Source organism: Odocoileus virginianus, chromosome 23, assembly GCF_023699985.2.
Source record: "Odocoileus virginianus isolate 20LAN1187 ecotype Illinois chromosome 23, Ovbor_1.2, whole genome shotgun sequence".
NCBI classification, from domain to species: Eukaryota; Metazoa; Chordata; class Mammalia; order Artiodactyla; family Cervidae; genus Odocoileus; species Odocoileus virginianus.
In genome coordinates this window covers 1,170,312-1,197,849 of record NC_069696.1, presented here as the reverse complement: position 1 = coordinate 1,197,849, position 27,538 = coordinate 1,170,312, and the positions used below count along the sequence as shown (strand labels likewise).

The 27,538-nt window shown below is 48.0% G+C and overlaps 1 protein-coding gene and 1 long non-coding RNA gene across 2 annotated transcripts in view; one reads left to right on the top strand and one right to left on the bottom strand.

The window, feature by feature from the left end:
* CD9 (CD9 molecule) overlaps positions 1-13,028 on the top strand; it is a 34,888-nt gene extending 21,860 nt beyond the window's left edge. The window contains exons 2-8 of the mRNA XM_020916561.2: positions 376-478; positions 7,550-7,647; positions 8,421-8,495; positions 10,064-10,162; positions 10,272-10,361; positions 11,196-11,279; positions 12,498-13,028. Of these exons, the coding sequence (XP_020772220.1) occupies positions 376-478; positions 7,550-7,647; positions 8,421-8,495; positions 10,064-10,162; positions 10,272-10,361; positions 11,196-11,279; positions 12,498-12,563 (615 nt within the window). The 3' untranslated portion in view covers positions 12,564-13,028. The remainder of the gene's footprint in view (positions 1-375; positions 479-7,549; positions 7,648-8,420; positions 8,496-10,063; positions 10,163-10,271; positions 10,362-11,195; positions 11,280-12,497) is intronic.
* On the bottom strand, positions 185-3,122 carry LOC139030540 (uncharacterized). The gene is made up of 2 exons (XR_011482875.1): positions 3,001-3,122; positions 185-2,673 (listed from the first exon to the last, which is right to left on the bottom strand). It is a non-coding gene; the product is annotated as an uncharacterized lncRNA (long non-coding RNA).
* Positions 13,029-27,538: the final 14,510 nt, after the last annotated feature.

Sequence of the window (27,538 nt, the reverse complement as noted above, 5' to 3'; positions counted from 1 at the left end):
CAGAGGCACATGGGATCTTAGTTCCCCGACAAGACATCAAACCTGTGTCCCCTGCATTGGAACCACTGGACAGCCCGGGAAGTGCCTGCTTCTGTTTAACATGGTGAGATGCATTCATAGTGTCACAGCTGGTTCGTGTTCACTGCTTTATAATATTCTGTCCACACAATAACCATCCCTGTACTGCTGGTAGATAATTGTTTATTCCCCACTGGTTGTTATTTTTAGCAAATGGCATGATCCCCTGTCCCCACCCCAGCCTGGCTGCTGCTGCTACCAGGTCCCTGGTGAGGGGCAGAGGCCAAGGGCGGCTCCCCGGGATACCACCATGGCCCCAGCAGCCAGGCTCACACCGACGTCCTGTGTGTTTTGCAGCTTGCCGGGATCGCGGTCCTTTCTGTCGGCCTATGGCTCCGATTCGACTCACAGACCAAGAGCATCTTCGAGCAAGAAACTAATGATTCCAGCTTCTACACAGGTGAGTGGGGGGCCTTGCTGTTCCCTCCATCCAGCTTCAGAGAGAGAGTCCGTGTTGATCCAGGGACTTGGGCAGGGGAGGACTTTTGCTCTGGCCCACATTGCCAGTCGGGTCCACTTCCAACCCTGCTTTTGTGTAGTTGCGCCCATGAATTTGCATTTGACTGATGTGGTTTCTTTTTCCAAGCTGACCGAGCCTGGCACTTGGACCGTTCTCTGATGTGAAATTGGCTCTGCCAAAGCTGCTGCCACTCCTAGAGGGCTACAGAGCTTCTGTTCTCGTCCCTGGGTTTCTCTCTGAATTTCATGTCTGAGAAGGTTCATTCATCTCCTTAATTTAGAGAACTTGGTCCTGGAGACCCACGGTGCCAGGAGAAGCAGAGGGAACATCTCCCCACAGTTTAGACAGGGACTCAAGAGGCCCGAGGTCCTGTCTCCTGCACAATTGTCAGATTAATGTGAGAGACCAGAAGAGGCACCAGCTTTTCCGACCCCCTGCACTGGGGCACAGGCCATGCATGTTAAGTCTTACTTGTTTTCTAAAGTGCTTTTGCTTCAGGGCAAAGGCGTCCAGTTGGAACATGAATAGATTTAGCAGGTTTCTTTCTGCACATAGGTCCTTTGGCATCTTTTTCTGGCACTGTTCTGTCACTTTCACCGGCAGTTTGCCGTGTAAGCACCTCTCACAGGAGCGAGAGAGCCCCGGCCTGTCCACGGCAGTTCCCCGGTTTCTGAGTTGCCTCATAGAACCTGAAACTCTCCCCTCACCTGGGTGGGAGTTAGGAAACAAACACTTCATTTGCGAGAAACAAAAGCAGCCCCCTATTTTAGGAGCATACTGTCATGTCATCAGTCTCAAAGTGTAAGTTTGGTCACTTCCTTTCCACCCACCAAAGAAGTTATTTTTAAAAAAAAAGACGGAGCAAGCAGTCTAAAGAGCGTTATCACCCGGACCTTCAGGAAGAACGCGGTGGCCGGAGGCCCATGACCCCCACCCATCTCCCAGCGCCATCCTTGAGCTGATGGCCTAGCAGGCGCCTGGTTTCCCTACTTTCTTGGCTTTTTTGGTGGTGGCGTTAGTTGGGTTTTTTAGGGCGTGCCTCCCTGTTGTCAGAAAGAAAATGAGAGAAGAGAAAGCACAACATGTGTTTTTTTAAAAAACTACACACACGCAGAGTCTTTGAAAGCAGATTTCCATAGTGCCCTGACTTGTTTTCGCCACAGCGGGGTTTTTTGGTAAGTTTTTTGGTGGCTGCGGCAGGCCTGGAATGCCACCCCTTGAGCTGGGGCAGTGGGGCTGCAGGGTGGGAGTGGGGGTGGGGGGCGAGAGCAGGTCTTAAGCTGTGCATGTCATGTCACAACAGGGAGCTGGGGACCCTCTGGGGGGGGGACAGCGGGTCTTGGGACAGACATGTGCAAGCAGTTGGCAATGACCGAGGGAGCCCCCTGCCCCCCAACCCGACCCCGGTGCTCTGCAGGTGGCTGGCTCACACCATCATACCCAGCAATTGTTTCTGTCTTGTTATTTAGGACTCTAGCTCATTTTGTGTATTTTTTTTTTGGTGAGGGAGGAGTGTATAGTTGATTTACAATGTTGTATTAGTTTCAGGGGTATAACAAAGTGATATGTGTATATTAGTTACATATATCTGCTCTTTTATTTTTAACTTTTTAATTGTTTTTTCTTTTTAAGTTGATTTTTTTTTTTTTTTCTGCCTGCAAGGCTTTCAGGATCTTTGTTCCCCAACCCAGAATTGAACTTCCTCAGTGAAAGAACAGAGTCCTAACCACTAGACCACCAGAGAAGTCCCTCTCTGGGCGTTTTGAGTTCACCCCAAACTGTGCTCGGGAGACAGGCCCCCAGCACTAGCACCCCGGCAGGTGCCAGGTGGGAAAGTCAGGCAGCTGGTGGGACAGTGCTGAGCATACAGCTGGAGGGGCCAGGCCTGCTCCGGGGACCTCCCGGGGCTTGGGTCCCCCAGGTTATTGCAGGGCCCTTCTGATGGCCCATGTCCAGCTGAAGTGACCAGGAGCTGGTCTGAAGGCACATCCCAGAGAGACACAGTTGTCCTCACTCAGGGACCAGCGGCCACTGTCCCCTGAGCTCTGATGGACAAATACAACCTTCTGCGCTGGATCCTCTTCTGGGCAGAACTCGGCTCTGAAGACTCCGTTCTGCTGGCAGAAGCCTGGGACCTGGAGGGGATACAAGTGACATCACATAGAACACAGTCAGCAACTAACCACCTGGGTCTGCCCGGGCCCCGTACTTAACTGAGCGCTGTGGGCAACTGAATAATTGTCATCTCCGGGCAAATGGCCAAGGAGGCTCCATTCTCTGTGTCCCCTTCCCCCTCAGGCTGTGATGTCAGCCTTTGCCTTGACCCACAGCCCCTCTTCCAGCCTAGAGCACCACCAGCCCCACCCAGCCACTCTTCCTGACATCATGGGGTGACTGTCCTTGCACTGGGGCACAGACTATCTGCAGGGCAACCCGCAGGCCAGCCTGGTCACGGAACTCACCCTTCGGGAAACCTGAGGGACCCAGGGATGTCTCCTCTCCAGCAGAGTCACAGTGTTCCAAGTTGAGAAAGAATGCAGAAGGAGGCTGAGAAGCGAGAGCAGAGACTTGGCCACATTCAGAGCAGTCTCTAGTGGATCCCGAACAGCTGACGGCCTTATATGGGCCTTCCCTCCAGTTCAGGCCCTGGAGATCAGCCTGTCAGCAGGACCTGTAATCCCTGCTGCAGACAAATTTGGGAATGGCTTTTTCTTGGTCCCAGGCCAGCTGCCCTTCTTAACTCCTTGGTGTCCCTTCCAGAACCAGAATCACCGAATGAGGGCATCTGGGGGGGCTCTAACCAGAGGCTAGGCATGCCCACCCTGCAAGGACTGTCCCCAAGATGGGCTGAGCTGGCTTTCCCAGTCCAGCTCGTGGTCTGGGGTGGTTTGTTTTATCACTCTGCACCTGGTTTCCCCATCCTGACACTGGCAGGGCCTATACACACACCTCTCCAGGCAGAGAGCTACCTGCTTGACAACCGGAGCTCACTATGGCCTCATGAATGGGAAAAGCCATTGATGGGATGGAGAGGGATGAAGAGAGAGCCACTGAGGAACCGACTTAGGGTTCCTCGGAACCCCCACTTGAATTATTGGAGATGATAAAGTGTCTTCAGGCTTCCCGGGTAGCTCAGTTGGTAAAGAATCCACCTGCAATGCAGGAGACCTAGGTTCCATCCCTGGATGGGGAAGATCCCCTGGAGAAGGGAATGGCAACCCACTCCAGTATTCTTGCCGTGGGAAATCCCACGGACAGAGGAGCCTGGTGGGCGACAATCCATGGGGTCACAAAGAGTCACATACGACTGAACAAACACATGCACACACAAGCGCGCACACACACACACAGACTCACAAGGTGTTACCAGCAGGTGGAGGTCAGAGGCTTTGCCCAGTGTTACCCTGCACACAAACAGGTGTGCTGAGTGCTGTTTTCATGATGGGGTTGGGGTGATGACAGGAAGCTGATTGTCCCCTCCCTTCCCTAGGCCAAGAGCCCCAGTAAACAGGTGAAAAAAGAAGGTTCTTGTCTAAAGGACCCTCTGGAAGATGCTACAGCTTCATGAGAAGCTTTATTTTTATTTATTTTTTTGCACTAGGCCTATGTCAGCCTGAAACAAGCAGAATAAACAGCCCTTAAGCAAATGAATACAGTAATCCTAGAGAAGGCTCCGTGACGAATAACTTTTTCCATGAGTCAGACCGAAGGCTAACATCCACTTGCTTTATAAAGGAGAATGCTTTGTCATTTATTACCGGCAGCCTCTGCTAACAAGCTCTGGGTGCAGACTAGGAGGAGCCTGTCCAAAGGGGAAGCCCCAGATGGCCTTTTGGAGCAGCAGCCTCGCCCTGCAGTGGATCAAGGGTTTCAGGGCTTGCTGCTCACATCTGAGCCGCCCTGTGGCTTGATGTTGTGTATGCTCAGTCATGTCCTTTGCAACCCCATGGACTGTAGCCCACCAGGCACCTATCTTCATGGGATTTTCCATGAAGAGAATACTGAGGTATAGTATACTGGAGTGGGCAAGAATACTGGAGTGGGTTGCCACTTCCTCTTCCAGGGGAGCTTCCTGACCCAGGGATCGAACCCGTGTCCCTTATGTGTCCTGCATTGGCAGGTGAATTTTTTTAACCACTGAGCCTCTGTGGCCTGATGGCCGTTACCAAAACCCCCATAGATAGCTACCAGGGAATTGCTCCTCTTCATCACCACCCGGAGAGGGTAAAGCCAAGACACCTGAGATCTGCAAACTGTCTGAGCAAGATTGAAAACCAGGACACTTGGTCCTAAAATCTTTGCTGAGCCCAGAAATGAATATTTAATATTAACCGTCAGGCCCATTAGGGGAATGTTCTCTCTGCATGTTAAATGCTTTTGCATTTAATGGCTCTCTGAGGCCACCGATCCAGCGCCCCACCTTCTGCCAGGGTCACCCAGGCTTGTGGACTGGGAGCTGGACAGAAAGAAAATTGTCTGATCATCCCCACTCGACTCTATTTTATGGGCTTGTAAATCAGTCACTAAGTCATGTCCGACTCTTTGCAACTCAGTGGACTACAGCATGCCAGGCTCCTCTGTTCTCCACTATCTCCAAAAGTTTGCTCAAATTTATGTCCAATGAGTCGATGATGCCATCCAACCATCTCATCCTTCTCCTCATGCCTTCAATCTTTCCCAGGATCAGGGTCTTTTCCAACAAATCAGCTCTTTGCATCAGGTGGCCAAAGTACTGGAGCTTCAACTTCAGCATCAGTCCTTCCAATGAATATTCAGGGTTGACTTCCTTTAGGATTGACTAGTTTGATCTCTTAATATGCCCTATTTTTCCAGCCCCTGCAATAGGGCTCAAAGGGGTGACCTCATCCTTCGTTGTCATGCCCTGATGGGGAGAGAGGAGGCAATGGGGAGAGACAGGGGCCCAGTTTACTGCCCCCGCTTGCTGGGCTCCCAACCTTGGAGTCCAGACCCAAAAGCACTGCCCTGTGTGTGGGCGGGGCGGTCTGGCCTGTGGGCCTCGGAGTGGAGGACTAGAAGGGTGGACTTGACTCAAGAACAAGCTGCATTTGTCCCCTTGCCCAGTCTGGCTGGACGTGCATGGGAACAATACCCATATTCATCAGGGTTTGCCAGCCCACGTGACCTGACATCACAGCAGATGTGGGGGGATGAGCGGAGGACAAATGCTCCCTTGTGTGCACTCCGCGCTGCGCTGCCGGTGAGCCTCAGCTGCGGGCCTGCTGCGTGGTTTGCTGCCTGCGCAGCTCTGGCGAAGCGGAGGGCACAGATGGGGGCAGTGAAATCACTGTGACACCTGCCGGCAGGAGACGGTTTTCATTGCAGCATCCTGTTGTGTATTGTGGGGAACATCCCCACTTCGGGGCAGTCTCCCTGATCCCAGGGAGAGGACAGCAGGGACGCCTGTGAAAGTCATCGTCACAATCGTGATTATTCATAATTGTCGTCCATCCTTGCTATTGTTAAGATTGACAGTTGTTGATTGTACATCTTTTGTTGCTGTTATTTAGTCGCTCAGTTGTGTATGACTCTTGCAACCGTGTGGACTGTAGCCCACCAGGCTCCTTTGTCCATGGGGATTCTCCAGGCAAGAATACTGGAGTGGGTTGCCATTCCCTTCTCCAGGGAATCTTCCTGACCCAGGGATCGAACCCAGGTCTCCTGCACTGCAGACAGATTCTTTATTGTCTGAGCCACCAGGGAAACCCTGATTGTACCACATCTATACCTTAATGAAAAGATACCAATTTTTTAAATTTAAGTTAGAAAAATCAACAGTAGCTAGCACTCGTGTGCACTTGGAGCACATCCCCTGACCCTCAAGGCAGTCCTGGAGGCAGGCATTTTTCTCACCTCTGGATTGCAGGTGAAAAGCTATTGCACAGAGAGTGAAGTGGATTTCCCTGGGTCACAGAGCCGGCTTTCAAACCCAGGCATTTGGTCTTCAGAGCTGGTGTTCTCACATGTGACAATCTCCCCTCCCAGGAGTGGACAGAACATGCCTGCAAGCTGGGGAGGCCTGGGACATTTTTGCCAGTTTTCCCGCGGGGCCATGGGGAATGAGGGGGGTGGGCTGGGTTAAGAAAATGGTCACTGCAAGACAGCTGTGCTTCTCAAGAAGATAACTGCATGCTGGGCCTCTCTGGGTGTTCCCTGAGGGGAGTGTGGAATGACCAGGCCCGAGCCTGTGTTCCCCATCCCAGGCCAGAGTTGTAGAACTCACAGCCTCTCGCCACCCTTCTCCATCAGACACCCAACTGAGTGTTTAGAAACCATGTCACTCAACCTCCCTTTACCAAGGAGGGTCCTTTTCACGCTTACACTGGGGTGACTGAATTGCAGCTGTAAGATCCCATTGGTGTGCTATAAGGCATCTTTTGAAGTTTCCTAGCAACCAACTTCTCATTTTACTTGTAAGGAGATTGACACCCAGGGAGGGAAAGTGTCTTACCCAAGATCACACAGCAGTTAGAAGCAGAGTTGGTACTGAAGCAGGGTTCTCTTGCCCTTGGATGTTGTTAACTGCACCTGCCTGGCTCCCACCCGCCATCAAGCATCCCCTCTGGGAACCTGGTCGAGCTGCCCTCCCAGGGCGTAGTTGCCTGCGTGTGCGCAGCCCCTTCCTGATGAAGGCTTGCTCTGACAGCCTCTTCTGTCGGGTAGAGAGGTCAGCACGACGCTTGTCAGAGTCCCCGGGAAGTTAGTCCCTAGTTCGGAGGGTCTAATTTAGCAGGAGTGGATCCATCCCAACTGGAAACAGCTGATCGACTGGACCAGTCTGTCCTGGGTCAGGGGGGCAGTGGGCACCTTGCACGAGGGCTGAGGGTCTGGTGGGAGCAGGGGCTTGATGGGCGGGTCATGGAGGTGGGAGAAGACCTGCCCACAGAGGTGGAGGAGGCTGATGGGATTGGATGCAGGGCCCGCCAGGACACGGGAGAGGAAGGGGATTAAGAAGCAACTGGGCCTCCCCGCTAACCCTGCCCTGTCCCCCAGGAGTCTATATTCTGATCGGAGCCGGTGCACTCATGATGCTGGTGGGCTTCCTGGGCTGCTGCGGAGCCGTGCAGGAGTCCCAGTGCATGCTGGGATTGGTGAGTGTCCCCTGCATGCCCACGGCCCCTGGCCTCCCAGGTCCCCCCCTCCTGGGGTCCCATAGACCAGGGGGTGGGGGGGGGTGGGGCGGGTCCCCAGGGCCCTAACCCCAAGTGTCTCCTCCCCTATGTGGTGACACGCTAGCCCCTCTTCCTTCCTGGAGCTACTGTCTTGTCACTTCCCTTAGGCAACTAAATGCCAGGACTTTGTTTATCCCTTTTTCGAGGACCACGTTTGCCTTTTTTCCCTGAATCCACAGGTACCTTCACCTCCTCTTCTTATTTCAAAGTTTGTGTTACAGTTCTCCTTATACTCCAGAGTGTATTCACTTCCTTCTTTCCTCAAATCTCTGTGGGTTTTGTGAGCGGGTGAGGTGTTTTTTTTAATCACTGCCTCTTCATTAACACCTTTAGAAATACTGGTTCTGACCCGGAAACTAATCCCGTCACCTTAAAACCAAAGACTTTCAGCCACGTGGCAGAGCAGTCCTCCTGCGTTCCCTTACCCTCCTGCTCTCCCCCACGGCACCCCTTCCCAATCAAGTCTCTTGCTTTGTGAGGAAAAAAGGAATACTAGTCTGGGGTCTCTGATGCTTTCCCCCTGTGGCTTTTCCCCGCTTCTGGCCTTGGCCAAGCGCTGGCAGCTCTGAACCTCCTCCTGCCCCTTCCAGCCCCCGATGCCAGGTCCCCAGAAGCCTCGTCTCCAAAATGCCCTCTGCTTGTTTTGGCCAGCTGGCTGGGCCTGCGCCTAACTCCAGCCCTTTCTCTTCCAGTTCTTCGGCTTCCTCTTGGTGATATTTGCCATTGAAGTAGCTGCAGCCATCTGGGGATATTCCCACAAGGAGGAGGTAGGTTTTCCTGTAAGACCTCTTAGGAGTCGGGGGCATAGGGGTGATGACGGCAGAAGGGTATCCCAGCTGGTCACTTGGGTCAGCCTTCAGCCATCAAACGTGCCTCTAACAGGGGCTCCCCAGAGCAGGGGATGGGAGTGAGCACCAGCCTCCCGGGCGCTGTCGTAGAGAAGGGTTCGGGCAGTATGGTCGGGTCGATATCTGCCTCTCACACCTCTGCAGCATTCCCGCAACTTCTCTGGTACACGGCTTGGGAAAAGAGTGCTTTGTGTGGCCTAGCCCCCTCCCCTAGTTTATAAACACATGCCACCAGCAGCCAAGAGCTATGCCACATTCTCCGCGGGGTCCAGAGATGGATGAGCTGTGCTCCCCGTTTCAAGGAACTTTGCCACTTCATGAGGGATAAGGACTGACTGGTGTTACAAAAGTCATTTTCATATTCCAGAAACCCCCTAGGATTTGAAAAGCTGGCGTAGGTAGGCGAGGGGTGTCTTTTCTGGCTTTGTGGAGAGGGAGGCATTGACCAAAACCTTGATGGAGAAAGGGGATGTCAGGAGGAAAGTTGGTGCACAGCTGGGTGTGGTCTGGGTGGGGGACCAGGGTGGGGCTCCATCAGAGCAGTGTTTTAGGGAGGGATGTCATTTCATATTTAGCAGGAGGGGCGAAAGAAGAGAGACAGTGGAGGTGGGGAAGGGGGGGAGGAAAAGATTTAATTATCCGGATGATAAAGCCCACGGCCATGGAAATAGGAAAGGCTGATTATGAAAGCTGCTACAGGAAATGCTGGATGTTGATCAGTTCTGGTTTTGGGGGTGGGGAGCAAGGGACAAGCATTTGTTAAATGGAGATGTGCCCAGGTGCAGGAGGATAAGAGTATCTCCTTCATGTTATAATATAATAGCCAGTTCTTATCCCATATGTACTCTGCACCAGACACTGTGCTACAGGTTTAATGCAATATCGCCAGTAACTCTTCAAGATAACCTCTGAGGTTAGAACTATTACTATCTCCATTCTATATACGCAGAAACTCATGTGCAGAGAGGTTTGGTAATTTACCAAAAGTCACACAGTCTCAAAGTGAAGGAAAAAGATGGAAGCTAGAAGGAAAAAGAACTAGCCGTGTAAATCCATGGCTAATTCATATTAATGTATAACAAAAACTACTGTAATGATGTAAAGTAATTAGCCTCCAACTAATAAAAATTAAAAAAAAAAAAAAAAAAGAACTAGCCGGATCAGGAATAGGATTTTTGCTTTTAATTCCTTATATTGAGGCAATTTAATTTTCTTTTTCTCGGTAGAAGGGAAAGAGCTAAGTGGGGCTACAGGAGCCAACCAAAGGTTCAAGCAGAAGGGGAGATGGCCGGAGGGGTTCCTAGAGGATGTGGGAGGAGATGGGGGGCCCCAGAGATCCTGAGGGGGCTGTCCTAGCCCCCAGTGGTGCCTCTGCCCTGTGACATTTCAGAGCAAGAGAATTTGTGGCTGCATGTGAGCAAGATGGAACAGGTGACATTTGTTCGTAAAGAATCCACCCCTGCTCATCTCTTGTCTGTGCTTCCCAGGTGATCAAGGAAGTCCAGAAGTTTTACGAGGACACCTACAATAAGCTGAAGAACAAGGACGAACCTCAGCGAGAGACGCTGAGGGCCATCCACACTGCGGTACACCAGCTTCCCGTCCTGCCTGACTTTCTTCCAAACTCATGTGCATCTCTGCCTCCGTCCTCGTTATCTGTCTCTCTAACCCCCAACCCTGTCCTTCTCTCTGCAGCTGGACTGCTGTGGTTTGACCGGGGTGGTAGAGCAATTTTTCACCGACACCTGCCCCTCAAAGAATTTAGTTGGCAGCTTGAAAATGAAGGTAAGCTTAGCACAAGACCCTGTGCCTTGCCCAGCTGCTCTGGGTAAATCCCACCAAAGAGGACATGTGTTCAGCCCCCTTGATCTGTGAGGATAGCACTGTGGTGCTTCCTAAATGCCTCTTCCCCGTAGGAAGCACCCAGGGTGGCTGTCCCCTTTCTCCCCTGCCCTGGGTCTCTGACTCCTCCAGGGCAGCGAATCAGAGACCAGAGAAGTGGCAAAGCCTTCTAGCTGCCTGCAGCCGCTGGGCCTCCATCCAGCCCTCGTGCACAGGGGGTCCTCCCAGCCCTGGAGTCTTGCCTTCTAGACTTGTGAGCAGCTCATGTGTGTGAGCTGGGGCAAATGTACAAACTTCCATAATAGTAATAGGAAGTAACTCTATGGCCAGGGTACCCTGGTGGCTCAGTGGTAGAGAATCTGCCTGCCAATGCAGGAGACACGGGTTCAATCCCTGGGTCGGGAACATCCTCTGGAGAAGGAAATGGCAACCCATTCCAGCATTCTTGTCTGGAAAATTTCATGGACAGAGGAGCCTGGCGGGCTACAGTCCATTGGTTTGCAAAAAAGTTGGACACAACTTGGCGACCAACAATAATAAAAACCCTATGGCCAAATAAGACCCGGATCCCAAAGCAGGGGCTCAGCCCTCTTCCTTCCGTGGTTTCTTGCCCAAACTTGAGGGACCCTTTCCTGGTTCTCCTTTCCACCCATCAGCCAGTCCCCATCCCTCGCTTTGGAACCACAACAGCCCAGGAGTCAGATGAGTGCCATGGAGGGAGGGGGTGAGCCTGGAGTAGGACTGTGTGTTGATCTGGGTCTTGGTTTCCCCACTAAGCCCTGCCCTGAAGCCATCGACGAGATCTTCCGAAGCAAATTCCACATCATCGGCGCCGTGGGTATTGGGATCGCCGTGGTGATGGTGAGTGTCAGGGGCTTTGGGAAAACACCTTAGCAATTACAATTTATGAAGTTCTTACTCTGACCAGGCACTGTTTTCACTCACCATTAATTTATCAATGTATATAACCCTTGCCATACCCATGAGGTGGGAACTATTCATATTCCCGTTTTACAGATTCCAGAGAGAGAGAGGTTAAGAACGTTGATCAGAGTCTCTGAGGTCAGGAGCGAAGCTTCTGAAACTTGAACTCAGTGTTTCTCCAGAATCCATTCCCACTACCTGAAAGGTTTCAGGAATAAGTGCAAGGTGATTCCATTGTGTTTGGTCCATGGGCCACACTTGGAGCAGCAAGGATGTAGGTCACCCAGACACCCTGTTAGTGATCCCAGATAATCTTCAGGACATGTTTTCACAAAAAGCACCTGCTTTTCTTTGTCCTATGAAAGCAGTTTCAGTAAAAGAAACGTGGATGTGAACTGTCTCACGTCCTGCTATAGTCGGAAAGACACCCAAAGGTGAACAACTAGAAGGGGACTGAAAGTTTCCAACCATCTCTCTCTTGCCAGTCAATCCCCAGAAGCTATCAGGGGCCAGTCAGGTTCCCCAGGGGAGCCCCCATGAGGGAGTGATGAGATTCAGTAGGAAACACAGCCCTCCTCTGCCCGTCGCAAAGACTCCAAGAGAGAGAACCACTTCCTCTCTTAGTGGTAGTTGGCATCCCTCCTCTGCATCTAGGAAAGCCTTGAAGCCACTTTCAGTAAAAAGCACAAAAGTATCTTTAAAACTAAAATATAAGGGCTTCCTGGTAGTCTGGTGGTTTAAGACTCCTCCACACTTCCATTGCTGGGGTCATGGGTTCATTTCCCTGGTCGGGGAACTAAGATCCCACAGGTCACGTGATGTAGCCAAAAATTTTTTTTTTTAAAGAATTTTAAAAAAAAGTAAAACTAGAATATGAAACACAGGCACAAAGAGGAAAGTGAAAGTTTCTTGAGGGATATTGGAATAGTTGGAATTTGAGCATTAAATTTTGCTCCGGGCCTGTCTCACGCTGAGCGTTCACAAGAGCTGGCTTGTGCAGTGGAAGTGTGGAGTCTGAACCACTGGAGAACCAGAACCCCCCAGTGTCCTGCCTCCCTGTCGTTTGTCATGGCCTCAGTGGCTCCCGTCTCCCCCCGTCCCTCCACCTTCCAGCAGAAAGTCAGGCAGTCCCTCACACCGCTTCCTGTCTTCCAGATATTCGGCATGGTTTTCAGCATGATTCTATGTTGTGCCATCCGCAGAAACCGAGACATGGTCTAGAGTCAAGCTTTGTGCCCTGAGCAGGAAAGTTCACCCGTGAAGACCGCTGGTTATTTTTCCGGGGTTCTGTTTTTATGGGGTGTTTTGTGTTTTTTTTAACCCTTTGCCACTAACTTTAGTATTCATTCTGCATTTCTAAACAAAGAAAGTTATTCAATGTTTGTGTTTTTAAATGCTTTATTCAACTTTAATGTTTGTAGTTAAGGGACTTGGGGATTTGGGTTTGCTTTGGTTTTATATAAATATATATATTTTTTGGTCATTTGTTTTTGCTTATTATATTAAGCAGAAATCCTGCAATGAAAGGTACTATGTTTGCTAGACTCTAGACAAAAGATATTGTACATAGGGAGATTTTTTTGTGTGTCTTTAAATAGATAAAAATGTCTATCAAGTTTAATCAGGTTGTAACTTAATGTTAAAGACAATTTGATACATAATAAAAGATGATGACAACATTCCAAACTGGTTTTGGAGTTTTGCCTCTTATGATTTTTTTAGAGCTGCTTATTTTTTCAGGCGTCTTTCACCTGCTCTTTGCTCTGTGTTTTGTTTTAATATTTATTTATTTATTTGGCTGTGCCAGGCCTTAGTTGCGGCACATGGGAGCTAGTTGCTGGACCAGGAATTGAACCTGAGCCCTCTGCATTTAGAGCACAGAATCTAAGCCATGGGTCCACCAGGGAAGTCCCTTGTTTTGTTGCAATATTTGTGTATTTACTTGACTGCACTGGGTCTTAATTTCCACATGTCAGATCTTTCATTGCAGCTCACCACAGGCTTAGTTTTCGCAAGGTACATGGGATCTTAGTTTCCCGGCCAGGTATGAAACCCACGTCTCCTGCATTGGAAGGTGGATTCTTAACCACTGAACCATCAGGGAAGTCCTGGCTCTGTGCTTGGATGAGAAGTAGGTGAGAAGGTTTTACTTGTGAAGACATCAGGACATCGAGAGATGAAGGAATTTTGGTCCAGATCTCACCATTGTTCATACATCAACCCTGGAACCTAGCCCAGGACTTTTCTTGCAGCAACACAATGTGTCTGGAGGATACAACTATAAACATGAGCTCCCTGATGGCAAGAGTCTTTGTTTTACTCCCTGCCCTACCCTCAGGACCCATTGTCTAGTCCATGGTAGGTACTCAAAATTTGTTGGTTGAATACATGAGGATATACCCATCAGGGTTTAAACAGAGATGCAGAATATTAAATACTTTTCTAAGGGATTTGACCTCACCCAACCACAAGAGCTGGTTAAGCAGCCTCTGTAAGACTATTGTGTTTGCCCCATCGTTGGAACTCGATGCCCACGGGCAGAGAGTCAGGAAACACAAATAGATGTAACCTGGGTGAAAAGGGAACACGTGGAGCCCATGAGGACAACAAATCCGAATCTCCTCTTATTCTTTTATTTATTTTTCTGCTCCAGGTCTTAGTCATGGCATGTGAACTCTTAGTTGCAGCACGTGGGACTAATTTCCCAACCAGGAATCAAACCCAGGCCCCCTGCATGGGGAGCACAGAGTCTTAGCCGCTGGACTGCCACAGAAGTGCACGCGCACACGCACGTGCACACACACAGACGCACACTCCGTTCTGGTGCTTGATATTGGTGGTGTGAGTCCTGCAGAGGCCAGGATCTGATGCAGTGGAGCCAAATACACACAGGCTGGGACGTAGAGAAGCTGAGTGAGCCAGGAAAGCGATAGCAATTTGTGTGAGATAGCCAACAACCCCTGCTCCTCCACCCCCACCCCTAGTGGTGCTCCATGCTAACCAGAAAGGAGGGGTAAGGGGATTCTGGGGGTGTCACTCGGTCTTACCAGGCCACCAGGTGGGAGACAGTCTTCATTCAGGAAGTCTGCAATCTAGTGAGCTGCTGAGCATCAAGCCAGCAATTATGACAGTGAGATAAATAACATGGGGTTGGGGGCAGGGGAGAGTACAGAAGCGTAGGAAACCTGTCTTTATTTTCCACTTCTTGATTCTGTCTGGGCTCTATCTTCACATTTAAAAAAAAAAAGAAAAAGAATAAAAATAGCCCTGAAAGCCATTATAGTAAGAATTCAGAACACCAATGAGCAACATTATTCACAATAACCAAAAGGTGGGAACAACACAGATGTCAGTCAACAGATGAAGGGATACACAAAAATGTAGCAGATCCTTAAAATGGAGTATTATTTCTCCTTCAAAAGAAATGAAGTTTGAACACAGGGTGCAATAAGGATGAGTGTTGAAGACGTGTTACCAAGCAAAATAAGCCAGATAGGAAAGAACAAATACTGTCAACTTTTGCCCCAATTCTATGCTGAACTCTCCTCTCCTCAAGCCTCTTCATCAATATGCATGGACTCTTAGTTTAAATCTTCCCTGATTTTGCTCTTTGGGGAACGTGCTAAATCTCTTCAGCTGTGTCCAACTCTTTGCAACCCTATGGGCTATAACCTGCCAGGCTCCTTTGTCCATGGGATTTCCCAGGCAAGAATACTGGAGTGGGTTGCCATTCCCTTCTCCAGGGCATCTTCCCTGCTCAGGGATCAAACCCAGGTCTCCTGCATTGCAGACAGATTCTTTACCATCTGACCAAACGACCCCACTTTGAAAAAGACCCTCAGTGTTCTCATTAGTTTCAGCAAGTAATAAATCCTTTGATATGATCTTGGGTGACCTTGGCCTGCAATGCCTTGAAGCAGGGCTTGGATTCCCAGCCTGAGACTGAGGCCAGGTCTAGACAGTAAGCACACCCGATCCTAACCACTAGACCAGTGGTCAGTGACAAGGCCCTGGCCCTTTGGCTCTGCAGAAAAGAATTTACACAAAGACAGAAAGTTTTGAGGTAAGTAAAATTGTATTAAGAGGACAAAGTGTACAGTATGTGTGGATAGGCGCACAGTCTGACTCAGGTGGAAGAGCAAGTCACCAAGTCGCACCCTCCTGGCAGTTTGAATCACTTTTTTGGTGTATTTCTTCCAGATTTCCTTTGGCTAATCATTTTGATCTGCCTGGTTCACAGACCATATTTCGTGTATCTCAGGATCCTCCCGTATGTATGCACACATCTCTCGGTCAAGCTGGATTCTACCACGAAGGCCTCTGGGTAGACCGCCATTAGTTAGCATCACTCCCCTTTGACCTCCAAGGACCCCTTCTGCACACATGTGGTCAGGGAGGTATTCAGACTTTGAGAATAAGAAATATATACTCTGGGCAGGGCCCCCTTCCCGCCTTGTGCTGTTCAGTGGCTCAGTCATGTCCAATTGTTTGCGACCCCATGGGCTGCAGCATGCCAGGCTTCCCTGTTCATCACCATCTCCCAGAGCTTGCTCAAACTCATGTCCATTGAGTCGGTGATGCCATTCAACCATGTCATCCTCTGTCATCCCTTTCTCCTCCTGCTCTCAATTTTTCCTAGCACAGGGTCTTTCCCACTGAGTCAGCTTTTCACATCAGGTGGCAAAAGTACTGGAGCTTCAGCTTAAACATCAGATTATCTTGCTATTCTCATCTTCAAGTTTCAGTCCACAGGGGATGAATCTTCAATCACTTTACCCTGGGGGCCCCATCTACCTCCTGCCTCACTTCTCCCACTCTGGTTCGACACCCACCAGGAGGCAACCCAGTTTGGGGGTAACAAAAATGCAAAGAAAAGAGAACTCCAACCCTTAAACAATGGAATTTGGGAGCAGATATTCAGCATCTCAGTAGCCACATTGTAGCCTGGACTGCACAACAGACCTGGCAGAGGCCGTAGACAGTGGCTCATCCCAGCTCTGCATGTGGCATCTCTTTACAGAAAGGGCATCTCTTTACAGAAAGGGTCTAAACAGGTGGCCGGCACTATCCAATAAGAAAAAACCCTACCAGCACCTCTTGTCAGGATGCTGACCCCTGGTCCTAGGGGTCATGGCAAAGGGGGCAGTGTCCCTGTTCAGGGAACCCTATGGCCCCATGGCCTTCCAAGCACAAGAGATTGGGCAAAAAGAACTTCCTGAGATACCTTCCCCTGTTAGAGCAGACTGGCTCGTGGACCACCTGGGACAGCCTCCCTAGACGAGCCCGCCTCATCACGTTCACACCCCATGGGGATTGGCAGTGGAAATCTCAGTAACTAAGCTATGGAGGGGTGATTTCCTTGAATAAGTGACCATACTCCGAGAGGGCAGGGATTATTCCTGTGGGTGTTTGGGAAAGGGAAGTTCCGGGAGGGTCTAAGAGCCATGCAAAGTCGATGTCAGAGTCAGCTGCAGGTTCATGGTTCCCAAGCCAGGGCTCATCGGGATCTTAGGACTTTATTCCACCAAGCTAAGTTCTCTACTCTCCCGCTCAGCCCACCTCACCCTCAGTTTTAATGCTGTCTTAGAGAAGCCTGAGCAGCTAATGCAATAGTTTTCACTCAAGTATTGGCTGGCAGGCCCTTGGAGAACTAATTTGATTTCTTTCCTTTTAAATTGGATTTCCCCAAACCATCTGCCTCCCCTGTGGTGATGCAGACAAGATCAGGACTTATCCCAAAGTAGAATCCCCACCACTCTGCAATGCCCCAACAGAACCAGAGTTGGCCAAGCCAGGCAGTGAGGGACCCAGTGCTGTTCTATACACCCTGATATCTAACGACCTATAGATCTTGGCAGAGGTTGGGCTGTCCAACTGGCCCCCAGGACTGCCCTGAGAATCAGGGATTCCAGCCAAAAACTGTCGCTAACCATCTGATTCTACAAGGATGAAGTCATGAGCCACTGCAGTCGCTGACCTTCAACACATCTTAAAAAGGGTACAAGGTGAAGATCAGGAATGAGGCACTCCATGGTCTGGGGCAAAACTGGCAGAGCAAGACTTCAGACAGATATTTGCAGGAGAAGATGTAAGCCCAACTTCTTGCATCTTCTCTATCTAGAAAAGCACTAAAATCATTAACAAAGATTGTTTTTTGTGGGCGCTACCTTTGCTGACACAGCAGAAACAGATTCTCGGTTTATTTTTTACTTCCACTGTATCATAGTTTAACAAAAATTGTTTTTATCTTGGAAAAAAAAAAAAACCTTTTTGTTTACAAATAAACAAGTGAATGTTGGGAATTAGTCTGTTAATGTACTTAATAATAAAGTGTTCTTAGAGTTTAACCTTAAAAAAAAAAAAAAAAACCACTGCCAAAATGTGTGCTTGATGGCACAGAGCTCCCTCCACCAAAATCACATTGTGTACATGTATACACTACTCTGTTTAAAATATATAGCTAGTGGGGACCGGCTATAAAGCACAGGAAGCTCAGCTCTGTACTCTGTGATGACCTTGAGGGGTGGAGATGGGAGGGAGGTCCAAGAGGGAGAGGATCGGTTCGGTTCAGTTCAGTCACTCAGTCGGGTCCAACTCTTTGAGACCCCATGGACTGCAACATGCTAGGCCTCCCTGTCCATCACCAACTCATGTTTGCTCAAACTCATGTCCATTCAGTCAGTGATGCCTTCCAACCATCTCATTCTCTGTCGTCCCCTTCTCCTCCCACCTTCACCTTTCCCAGTATCAGGGTCTTTTCAAATGAGTCAGTTCTTTGGCCACTTAGGTGGCCAGAGTACTGGAGTTTAAGCTTCTGCATTAGTCCTTCAATGAATATTCATGACTGATTTCCTTTAGGATGGACTGGTTGGATCTCCTTGCAGTCCAAGAGACTCTCAAGAGACTTCTCCAACACCACAGTTCAAAAGCATCAATTCTTTGGCACTCAGCTCCATACATGACTACTGGAAAAACCATAGCTTTGACTAGATGGAACTTTGTTGGCAAAGTAATGTCCCTGCTTTTTAAAATGCTCACTAGGATGGTCATAACTTTTCAGCCAAAGTGTAAGTGTCTTTTAATTTCAAGGCTGCAGTCACCATCTGCAGTGACTTTGGAGCCCAAAAAAACAAAGTCTGTCACTGTTTCCATTGTTTTCCCATCTATTTGCCATTAAGTGATGGGACCAGAGGCCATGATCTTAGTTTTCTGAATGTTGAGTTTTAAGCCAACTTTTTCACTCTCCTCTCATTTTCATCAAGAGACTCTTTAGTTCTCTGCTTTCTGCCATAAGGGTAGTGTTATCTGCATATCTGAGGTTATTGATATTTCTCCTGGCAATCTTGATTCCAGCTTGTGTTTCATCCAGGCCAGCATTTCTCATGATGTACTCTGCATGTAAGTTAAATAAGCGGGGTGACAATATACAACCTTGACGTACTCCTTTCCCAATTTGGAACCAGTCTGTTGTTCCACGTCCAGTTCTAACTGTTGCTTCCTCACCTGCATACAGATTTCTCAGGAAGCAGGTCAGGTGGTCTGATAATCATATCTCTTTAAGAATTTTCCACAGTTTGTTGTGATCCACACAAAGGCTTTGGCGTAGTCAATAAAGAAGAAATAGATGTTTTTCTGGAGCTCTCTTGCTTTTTTGATGATCCAACAGATGTTGGCAATTTGATCTCTGGTTCCTCTGCCTTTTCTAAATCCAGCTTGAATATCTGGAATTTCATGGTTCACATATTGTTGAAGCCTGGCTTGGAGAATTTTGAGCATTACTTTGCTAGCGCGTGAGATGAGTGCAATTGTGTGGTAGTTTGAGCATTCTTTGGCATTGCCTTTCTTAGGGATTGGAATGAAAGCTGACCTTTTTCAGTCCTGTGGCAACTGCCAAGTTTTCCAAATTTACTGGCATATTTAGTGCAGCACTTTCACAGCATCATCTTTTAGGATTTGAAATAGCTCAACTGGAATTCCATCACCTCCACTAGCTTTGTTTGTAGTGATGCTTCCTAAGGCCCACTTGACTTCTCATTCCAGGATGTCTGGCTCTAGGTGAGTGACCACACCATAATGATTATCTGGGTCTTGAAGATCTTTTTTGCATAGCTCTTCTGTGTATTCTTGCCATCTCTGCTTAATATTTCTGCTTCTGTTCAGTTCAATTCAGTTCAGTCACTCAGTCGTGTCCAACTCTCTGTGACCCCATGAACCAAAGCACGCCAGGCCACCCTATCCATCACCAACTCCCAAAGTTTACCCAAACTCATGTCCATTGAGTCGGTGACGCCATTTAACCATCCCAGTCTCTGTCATCCCTTTCTCCTCCTGCCTTCAATCTTTCCCAACATCAGGGTCTTTTCAAATGAGTCAGCTCTTCATATCAGGTGACCAAAGTATTGGAGTTTCAGCTTCAACATCAGTCCTTCTAATGAACACCCAGGACTGATCTCCTTTAGGATGGACTGGTTGGATCTCCTTGCAGTCCAAGGGACTGCTTCTGTTAGGTCCATACTATTTCTGTCCTTTATTGTGCCCATCTTTGCACGAAATATTCCCTTGGTATCTCTAATTTTCTTGAAGAGATCTCTAGTGTTTCCCCTTCTATTGTTTTCCTCTATTTCTTTGCACTGATCACTGAGAAAGGCTTTCTTATCTGTCCTTGCTATTCTTTGGAACTCTGCATTCAGATGGGTATATCTTTCCTTTTCTCCTTTGCCTTTCACTTCTCTTCTTTTCACAGCTATTTGTAAGGTCTCCTCAGACAACCATTTTGCCATTTTGCATTTCTTTTTCTTGGGGATGGTCTTGATCACTGCCTCCTGAACAATGTCACAAACCTCCATCCATAGTTCTTCAGGCACTCTATCAGATCTAATCCCTTGAATCTATTTCTCACTTCCACTGTATAATTGTAATGTTAGGGGAAGAACACTGATTGAAACCGCCCACCCTGGCCAGGCACCATGGTAACCATTTGCATGAGTTGTTTTATGACAGGAGATCCTGATAAGGAATACGGAACTAATAAGCCACCACCAGCCGGAAGAGTTCGGGAAAGGTCAAGAGGAGACACTGCGAATCCGTCCACTTCCCAGAGTCCCTCTTGCTAGCACCCATCTTGGCTGAGCGATGCGTGCGCCACCAGGAAAGACTCTGAATTAGAATGATTGGCCAAAGACCACCCGGAAACTAATCCCATCACCATAAAACCCAAGACTGAGAGCCACGCAGCAGAGCAGTTCTCCTGGGTTCCCTTACCTACTGCTCTCCACCCGGGTGCCCTTTCCCAATAAAATCTCTTGCTTTGTCAGCATGTGTCTCCTCAGACAATTTATTTCCGAGTGTTAGACAAGCACCCAGTTTCGGGCCCTGGAAGGGGTCCCCCTTCCTGTAACAGTAAGGGATTTGATTTAGGTCATAACTGAATGATCTAGTGGTTTCCCCTACTTTCTTCAATTTAAGCCTGAACTTGGCAATAAGGAGTTCATGATCTGAGCCACAGTCAGCTCCCAGTCTTGTTTTTGCTGACTGTATAGAGCTTCTCCATCTTTGGCTGCAAAGAATATAATCAATCTGATTTTGGTATTGACTATCTGGTGATGTCCATGTGTAGAGTCTTCTCTTGTGTTGTTGGACGAGGTTGTTTGCTATGACCAGTGTGTTCTCTTGGCAAAGCTCTATTATTAGCCTTTGCCCAGTTTCATTCTGCACTCCAAGGCCAAATTTGCCTGTTACTCCAGGTGTTTCTTGACTTCCTACTTTTGCATTCCAGTCCCCTATAATGAAAAGGACATCTTTTTGGGGTGTTAGTTCTAGAAGGTCTTGTAGGTCTTCATAGAACTGTCCAACCTCATCTTCTTCAGCATAGTACTGGTCAAGGCATAGACTTGAATTACTGTGTTATTGAGTGGTTTGCCTTGGAAACAAACAGATCATTCTGTCGTTTTTGAGATTGCATCCAAGTACTGCATCTCGGACTCTTTTGTTGACTGTGATGGCTATTCCATTTCTTCTAAGGGATTCTTGCCCACAGTAGTAGATATAATGGTCATCTGAGTTAAATTCACCCATTCCAGCCCATTGTGATGACCTAGACAGGTGGGATGAAGGGTGGAGATAGGAGGATGTTCCAAGAGGGAGGGCATATTTATATGCATATAGCTGATTCACTTCATCTTACAATAGGAACTAACATGACATTGTAAAGCAATTACACACTAAATAAATAAGATCTTAAATGTACTGACCTCCCTGATCTCGGGTGGCCTCAGCCTGCAGTGACTTGAAGCAGGATTTTGATTCCCAACCAGAGATTGAGGTCAGGCCTAGACAGTGAGAATACCAAATCCTGGCCAATAGACCGCCAGGAACCAGTGGTCAAAGACAATGCCCTGGCCCACTAGCTGTGTAGAAGTGAATTTTCACACAGAGACGGAAAGTAGTAAACCAGTAAAGTGTTTATTAGGAGGTAAAGAGTATGTGTAGATAAACTCATGGGCTGACTAAGAGAGTCACGCCCTCGTGGTGGTTTGAATCACTTTTATGGGACATTTCTTCCAGGTTTCCTTTGACCAGTCCTCTTGCTTTGCCTGGTTCTGAGTCTGTATTTGCTTTATCTCTGGGTTCTACCAAGTGTGCACTCGCATCTCTTAGCCAAGATGGATTCTAGCATAAGAGGATTATGGGTAGGTTGACATCACTCCCCTTTTGGATCTCCAAGGAGCCTTTCTGCGCATGTGTAGTCAAGAAGGTCTCTGTGACTTCAAGAATGAGGACTATGTGGTCCTTAATCCCAGATAAGATCTTTTATGTTGGATTTTCTGTCCACAGGGGAGAAAACAGCTGTTTAGCCTGGGGCCGTCTTATCCCCTGCCTCCTGTGTCCTGCCTCTTCAGAGCAGTTCCTCTGAGTTGCGAGGCTGTCTCCCATTTATAGTTCTCATCTGGGGCTGTGGATGAAAAATGCTGCCTGCTATGTCAGTAAACAAAGAAAATTGAGGCTAACAAGTCATCAGCCACTGCAGATGCCCCAAACTGTGCACCCTGAGGGAATTCAGGATGGAGAAAGCAAGATCTTGGCCCCAGATAGCTGAGGTGCATGTCAAAACAATGATTTCAATAAGCCCAGACTCTTGCATCTTCCCAGATGTAGAAAAGTGCTAAATTCATTAACTTGAGATGACTGGTTTTTCTTTAATGAACAGTGATCCTTTGATATTCCAACTTTGTTGTTTTTTGGTAGCTAAGTCGTGACCATATGGACTGTAACCCTCCAGGCTCTGTCTGTAGGATTTCCCAGGCAAGAATACTGGAGTGGGTTGCCATTTCCTTCTCCAGGGGATCTTCTCAGACCAGGGATCAAATCGGCATCTCCTTCATTGGCAGGTGGATTCTTTACCACAAGGGAAGCCTGAAGTTCTGATTACCTGGGTTTTTCATGTTTTTTAGGGTTTTTTTTTGCAAAAGCTTAGCTATCCTGGCTCCTCACGTCTTCAGAGCAGTCCCTCAGAGCTACCTGAGAGGCTGCCTTCTGAGTGTAAGTCCTCAGAAAGTCCACCAAATAAAACATGAATCTCAACTTTTTGGTTTTGCTTTTTTTCCCCTTAATTTATTTATTTTTAACTGAAGGATAATTACAATATTGTGTTGGTTTCTGCCATATGTCAACATGGATCAGTCATAAGTATACATACATCCCCTCACTCTTGAGCCCATTGTGGTTTTTTTTTTTTTTTTTTTTTTTTCTTTTCAGTCTACAAGGAGACACATAGATTATTCTACTTTCTCAACATGGGGAACTCTACGGGCCAAGAAAAGAGGTGTGAACTTGCCCAGGACCACAAAGTCCAGGCAGGCCTAGAGAAGCCCCACAACCATTGGGAGGGGGTGTCAGGGAGGAAAACCTTGTTCTTACCCTCCAGGCTAATCTGGATGATATAAGAATTAAATTGGCATGAGACAGGTTAGCAGGAGAAAATCAAACAAGAGCTTCTAACTTGTCTATGCAGGAAAAACCCAGGAAATTTAACTAAACTTTGCCTCAAATACCATCCTTAGCTGAAGGTAAAACAGGGTGCTGAGGGTGGAGAGAGCCAGTTGTAGAAGGGAACCAGAGGAAAAAAGCTCAGCAAACAAGGTTAAATGTTGTAATGCAGATTAAAGTCTTTGCTTCTCCAAAGAGTTTCTAGAGATCTGGTCATTCTCTTCCTAGTACAATGAGAAAGACACCCTTACAAATGGAGATTTCCCTTACAAATGTCAATGTTTCTTACAAAAGAATGACCCTTCCTTTGGTTTGCAGCATTTCTTTCAGGTGTCCGGTTTCTTAGAAAATAACAAGCTTAAAATAATTAACATGCCAATGAAACACATTTGAGGGTGGCAAATTCTGGTCCCCCACTGGCCAGAGACGTTGAAACTGATCTACATTAAAAAGACCTGACCCTGGCATTTGATTAACAGGGCCCTGGGTCTTAATTTCTTCCTGTGTAAATTGGAGATGATAAAATGTATTTCAGAGAGTAATTTTGAAAATTAAAAAGAAATGAGGGGCTTCCCTGGTATTCCAGTGGTTAAGACTCTGCCCTCCCAATGCAGGTGCCCTGGATTCAGTCCCAGGTCAGGGAACTAGATCCTACATAGCACAACTAAAGATCCCACGTGCTGCAGCTAAACAGCGCAAATGCTGCAATTAAGGTACAAGGTACAGCCAAATTTAAAAAAAGAGAGAAAGAAAGCTTATCAAGCTGCGGAAAGACCTGGAGGAAACTTAAATGCATATTACCAAGTGAAAGAAGCCAATCCAAAAAAGGTTATCAATTATATAATTCCAACTACATGATGTTCTGGAAAAGAAAATTGCCCCACAGGGTCAACAGAAACTGGTAACTAAGAGAAATTCTTAAGAAAGAAAAAAAGAGAGAGAGAGAAATTCTTGACCTTATCTTACAGAACACCAGTTAAGGGAACAGATAGTTTAAAAAAAAAAAAAAAGCTCTCAGGCTGTAATTTGCCTTCAGTTACTTTTTTTTTTTTTTTTTTTTTTTGGCCACATCAGGTCTTAGTTGGGGAACCTGGGCTCTTCGTTGTAGCACACAGACTCCCTAGTTTGGGGTTCTCTAAGATCCCCATGGCATGTAAGATCTTATTTCCCTGATAAGGGATGGAACCTATGTCCCCTGCCTTGCAAGGTGGCTTCTTAACCACTGGACCACCAGGGAAGTCCCCCATTCAATTATCTTTTGACTCCTTAACCACCCCTACAAATAACACCTCTGACCTGTGGGGTGCTTTAGTAATGGGGTAAGAGTGGGGGTGCCTTAGGATGTTTTGATACTTGGAGTCAGCTCTTGTCCAGTAGTAGTTTGGCCCATGAATGACATTCTGGGCACATTTTGGTTTAAGCAAAAGCAGAGAAGGATGGTCAAGGCACTTCAATTAAGTACAAACCTCTCTCCCAGGGAAAGTAGTAGTTTATCCAACCCTGGCTGACATAAGCAAATATTTCATTATTTTCTTCATAAATCACTGGCTGTTATATTTAGTATATTTTATATCCGCTTTCTTTTACTTGTTGCAGCTCTCAGGCTCTAGAGCTCAGGCCTCAGTAGTTGAGGCACATGGGCTTTTTTACCCCACAGCATGTGGAATCTTCCCAGACCAGCGATCAAACCCGTGTCCCCTGCATTGGCAGGCAGATTCTTTAGCACTGAGTCACCACTACTCCACACCTACAGCCACTACATCTGCTCCCAATTGTGGTAGGTTGGAAAGTGTTAAATAACCAATATATAACCATGATCTTATCAAGAAGACAGGAATCCAAAATAGGTAATTCAGCAGAGAGAATTTAATATAGGGAATTGGTTAAACAAATTTTGGAGGACTAAAAAATCAGAAGAACGAGGAAATGCAGAAATAATAACCACAGGAAACAGCTATCAGTCCTAAGGCTGGGGACAGAGGGTGGAGGTGGGGTTCCCGGGCCCTCGAAGCTCAGAGGAGGGGCCGAATCCCCACTGCCACCGGCACCTCTGCCACCTGCCAAGAGGCTGGCTCTGTGAGAACCTCATCCTATGCTTATGACTGTCGGCATGGCATCCCTGAACCTTCACTACATGGGAGCTCAGAAGCAGAACTTGAGGGAGCAGAGGTGAGCTGGCCACACACCTTCCCAGGAGCAGGCCCCTCGAGGCCCAAGGAAAATGGTTGTAACTTTGCAGTTGGAAGCCTTGGCTAATATCTGAGACTGAACGTATCCTTCTCAAATGAACGTCCTTCTATACCTCGAAGATACTGTAGACTTTCCCCTGAGAGTCGCCAGGGAAGTGTAGGGGCTGCCACACAGCACCACAGGGCCAGGGAGAACTGCCCCACGGAGCAGTCAGGAACAGGGCCAACAAGAGAGGGTCACTTTGTTAGGGGAAGCACACTGCCTGAAACCATCCACCCTGGCCAGGAGCCATGGTCACCGTTTGCGTGAGTTATTTTACGACAGGAGGTCCTGATAAGGAACATGGAACTAACAAGCCACCGCAAACAGGAGAAATTCAGGAAACGTCAAAAGGAGACACCGCGTGTCCCTCCACCTCCCAGAATCCTTCTTGCTTGAGTCTGTCTTGGCTGAGCAATGCTTGGGCCGCCAGGAAGGACCCCGAGTCAGAATAATTGGCCAGAGATAACCCAGAAACTAACCCCATTACCGTAAGACTTGAGACGGAGCCACGTGGCAGAGCAGTCCTCTGGGTTCCCTTACCCTCCTGCTCTCCACCCCAGCGCCCCTTCCCAATAAAGTATCATGCTTGGTCAGCATGTGTGTCTCCTGGGACAATTCATTTCTGAGTGTTAAGACAAGAGTCTGCTTTCAGGTCCTGGAAGGGGTCCCCCTTCCTGCAACAGCTTTGACACTGCCACCCACAGGCCTGGTTCACCTACTAGGTGCAAACCTAAGGCACCCGCCCCACAGTAGACACACACTAGGTGGAACTCCTATTTTGAACCTGGCCCCCCTGCCTCGGGAGCATGGAGTCCTAGCCACTGGACCACCAGGGATGACCAGTCATTCAAGAATTTTAAAGTTTATGCCTCAGCACTGTGGGAGAACTGGTGATATTGTGAATTATATTGTGAATTATAACAAGAAATGTACTTGATTTTCATCCTGTTTCTGGCACAGAGCTCTGAAAACCCTTGGAATTTCCTCAGTGATAAGAGCAATAAAGGCGCCACTATCTTAGCCTATTTCTTTCAGCCACACTTGAGGTTAAAATGAGGTGACTTTTGGAAAGTACCTAAGGACGGGGCTGGTTGTCAGGGCAACCAACCAGATGATTGGAAGCTTGGACATTTCGGCCCCACCCCTTCACCTCTGGGAAGAGGAAATTGTTTAGAGGTTGAATCTACCAATAGCCGATGTTTTAATCAACTATGTTTACATAATGAAGCCTCCATAAAAACCAAAAGGGTGGGGTTTGGAGGGCTTCCTGCCTGGTGAACCAGAATAACACATCCATGGGTACTGTGCTGGCCTCAAGATTCCCCAGGAGCAGAAGCTCCTGCCTTGGAGGCCTCACTCCATGCATCTCTTCATCTGGCCGTTGACTCATATCCTTTCATGCCCTTTGTAATAAACCCATGATCTAGTAAGTAAACTGGTTCCGAGTTATCTGAGCCACTCTAGCAAGTTAATGGGACCCACGATGGGATCGTGGGAACCTCTCATGTATAGTTGGTCAGAGCATTGGACATGCACAGACATCTAAAGTGGGGTGGGCCGCCTCGTGGGATTGAGCCACCAACCTGTGAAATATGGTGCCATCTCTGGGTAGGTGGTGTCAGAACAGAGTTAACTGTAGGACCTGCTGGAGAACTGGTGTCAGAGCTATAGAACACAACAGCCCTGAAATGAGTGCTCCGTAGTCGTGCTGAAGCATGAACTCTGAACCTCATGCTGTGGAGATGGTCCGTGAGGGTGCATCAGTCAGCTGGTAGGGGAGGTTGGAAAGAGCCTGGCAACGGCTACACCTGGGAGTGAGAAGGACCTGAGTATAAACCCTGCCTCTGATGCTAAGTGACCTTGGACAAGGCTTTCAACCTCTGGACTCCTACCTCTCCTCTATAAAACAAGAGGTAATGTGTGCCTTGTGGGGTTGCAAGAAAGGCACATAGAAGTCACCAAAGATGGTGACTGACCTT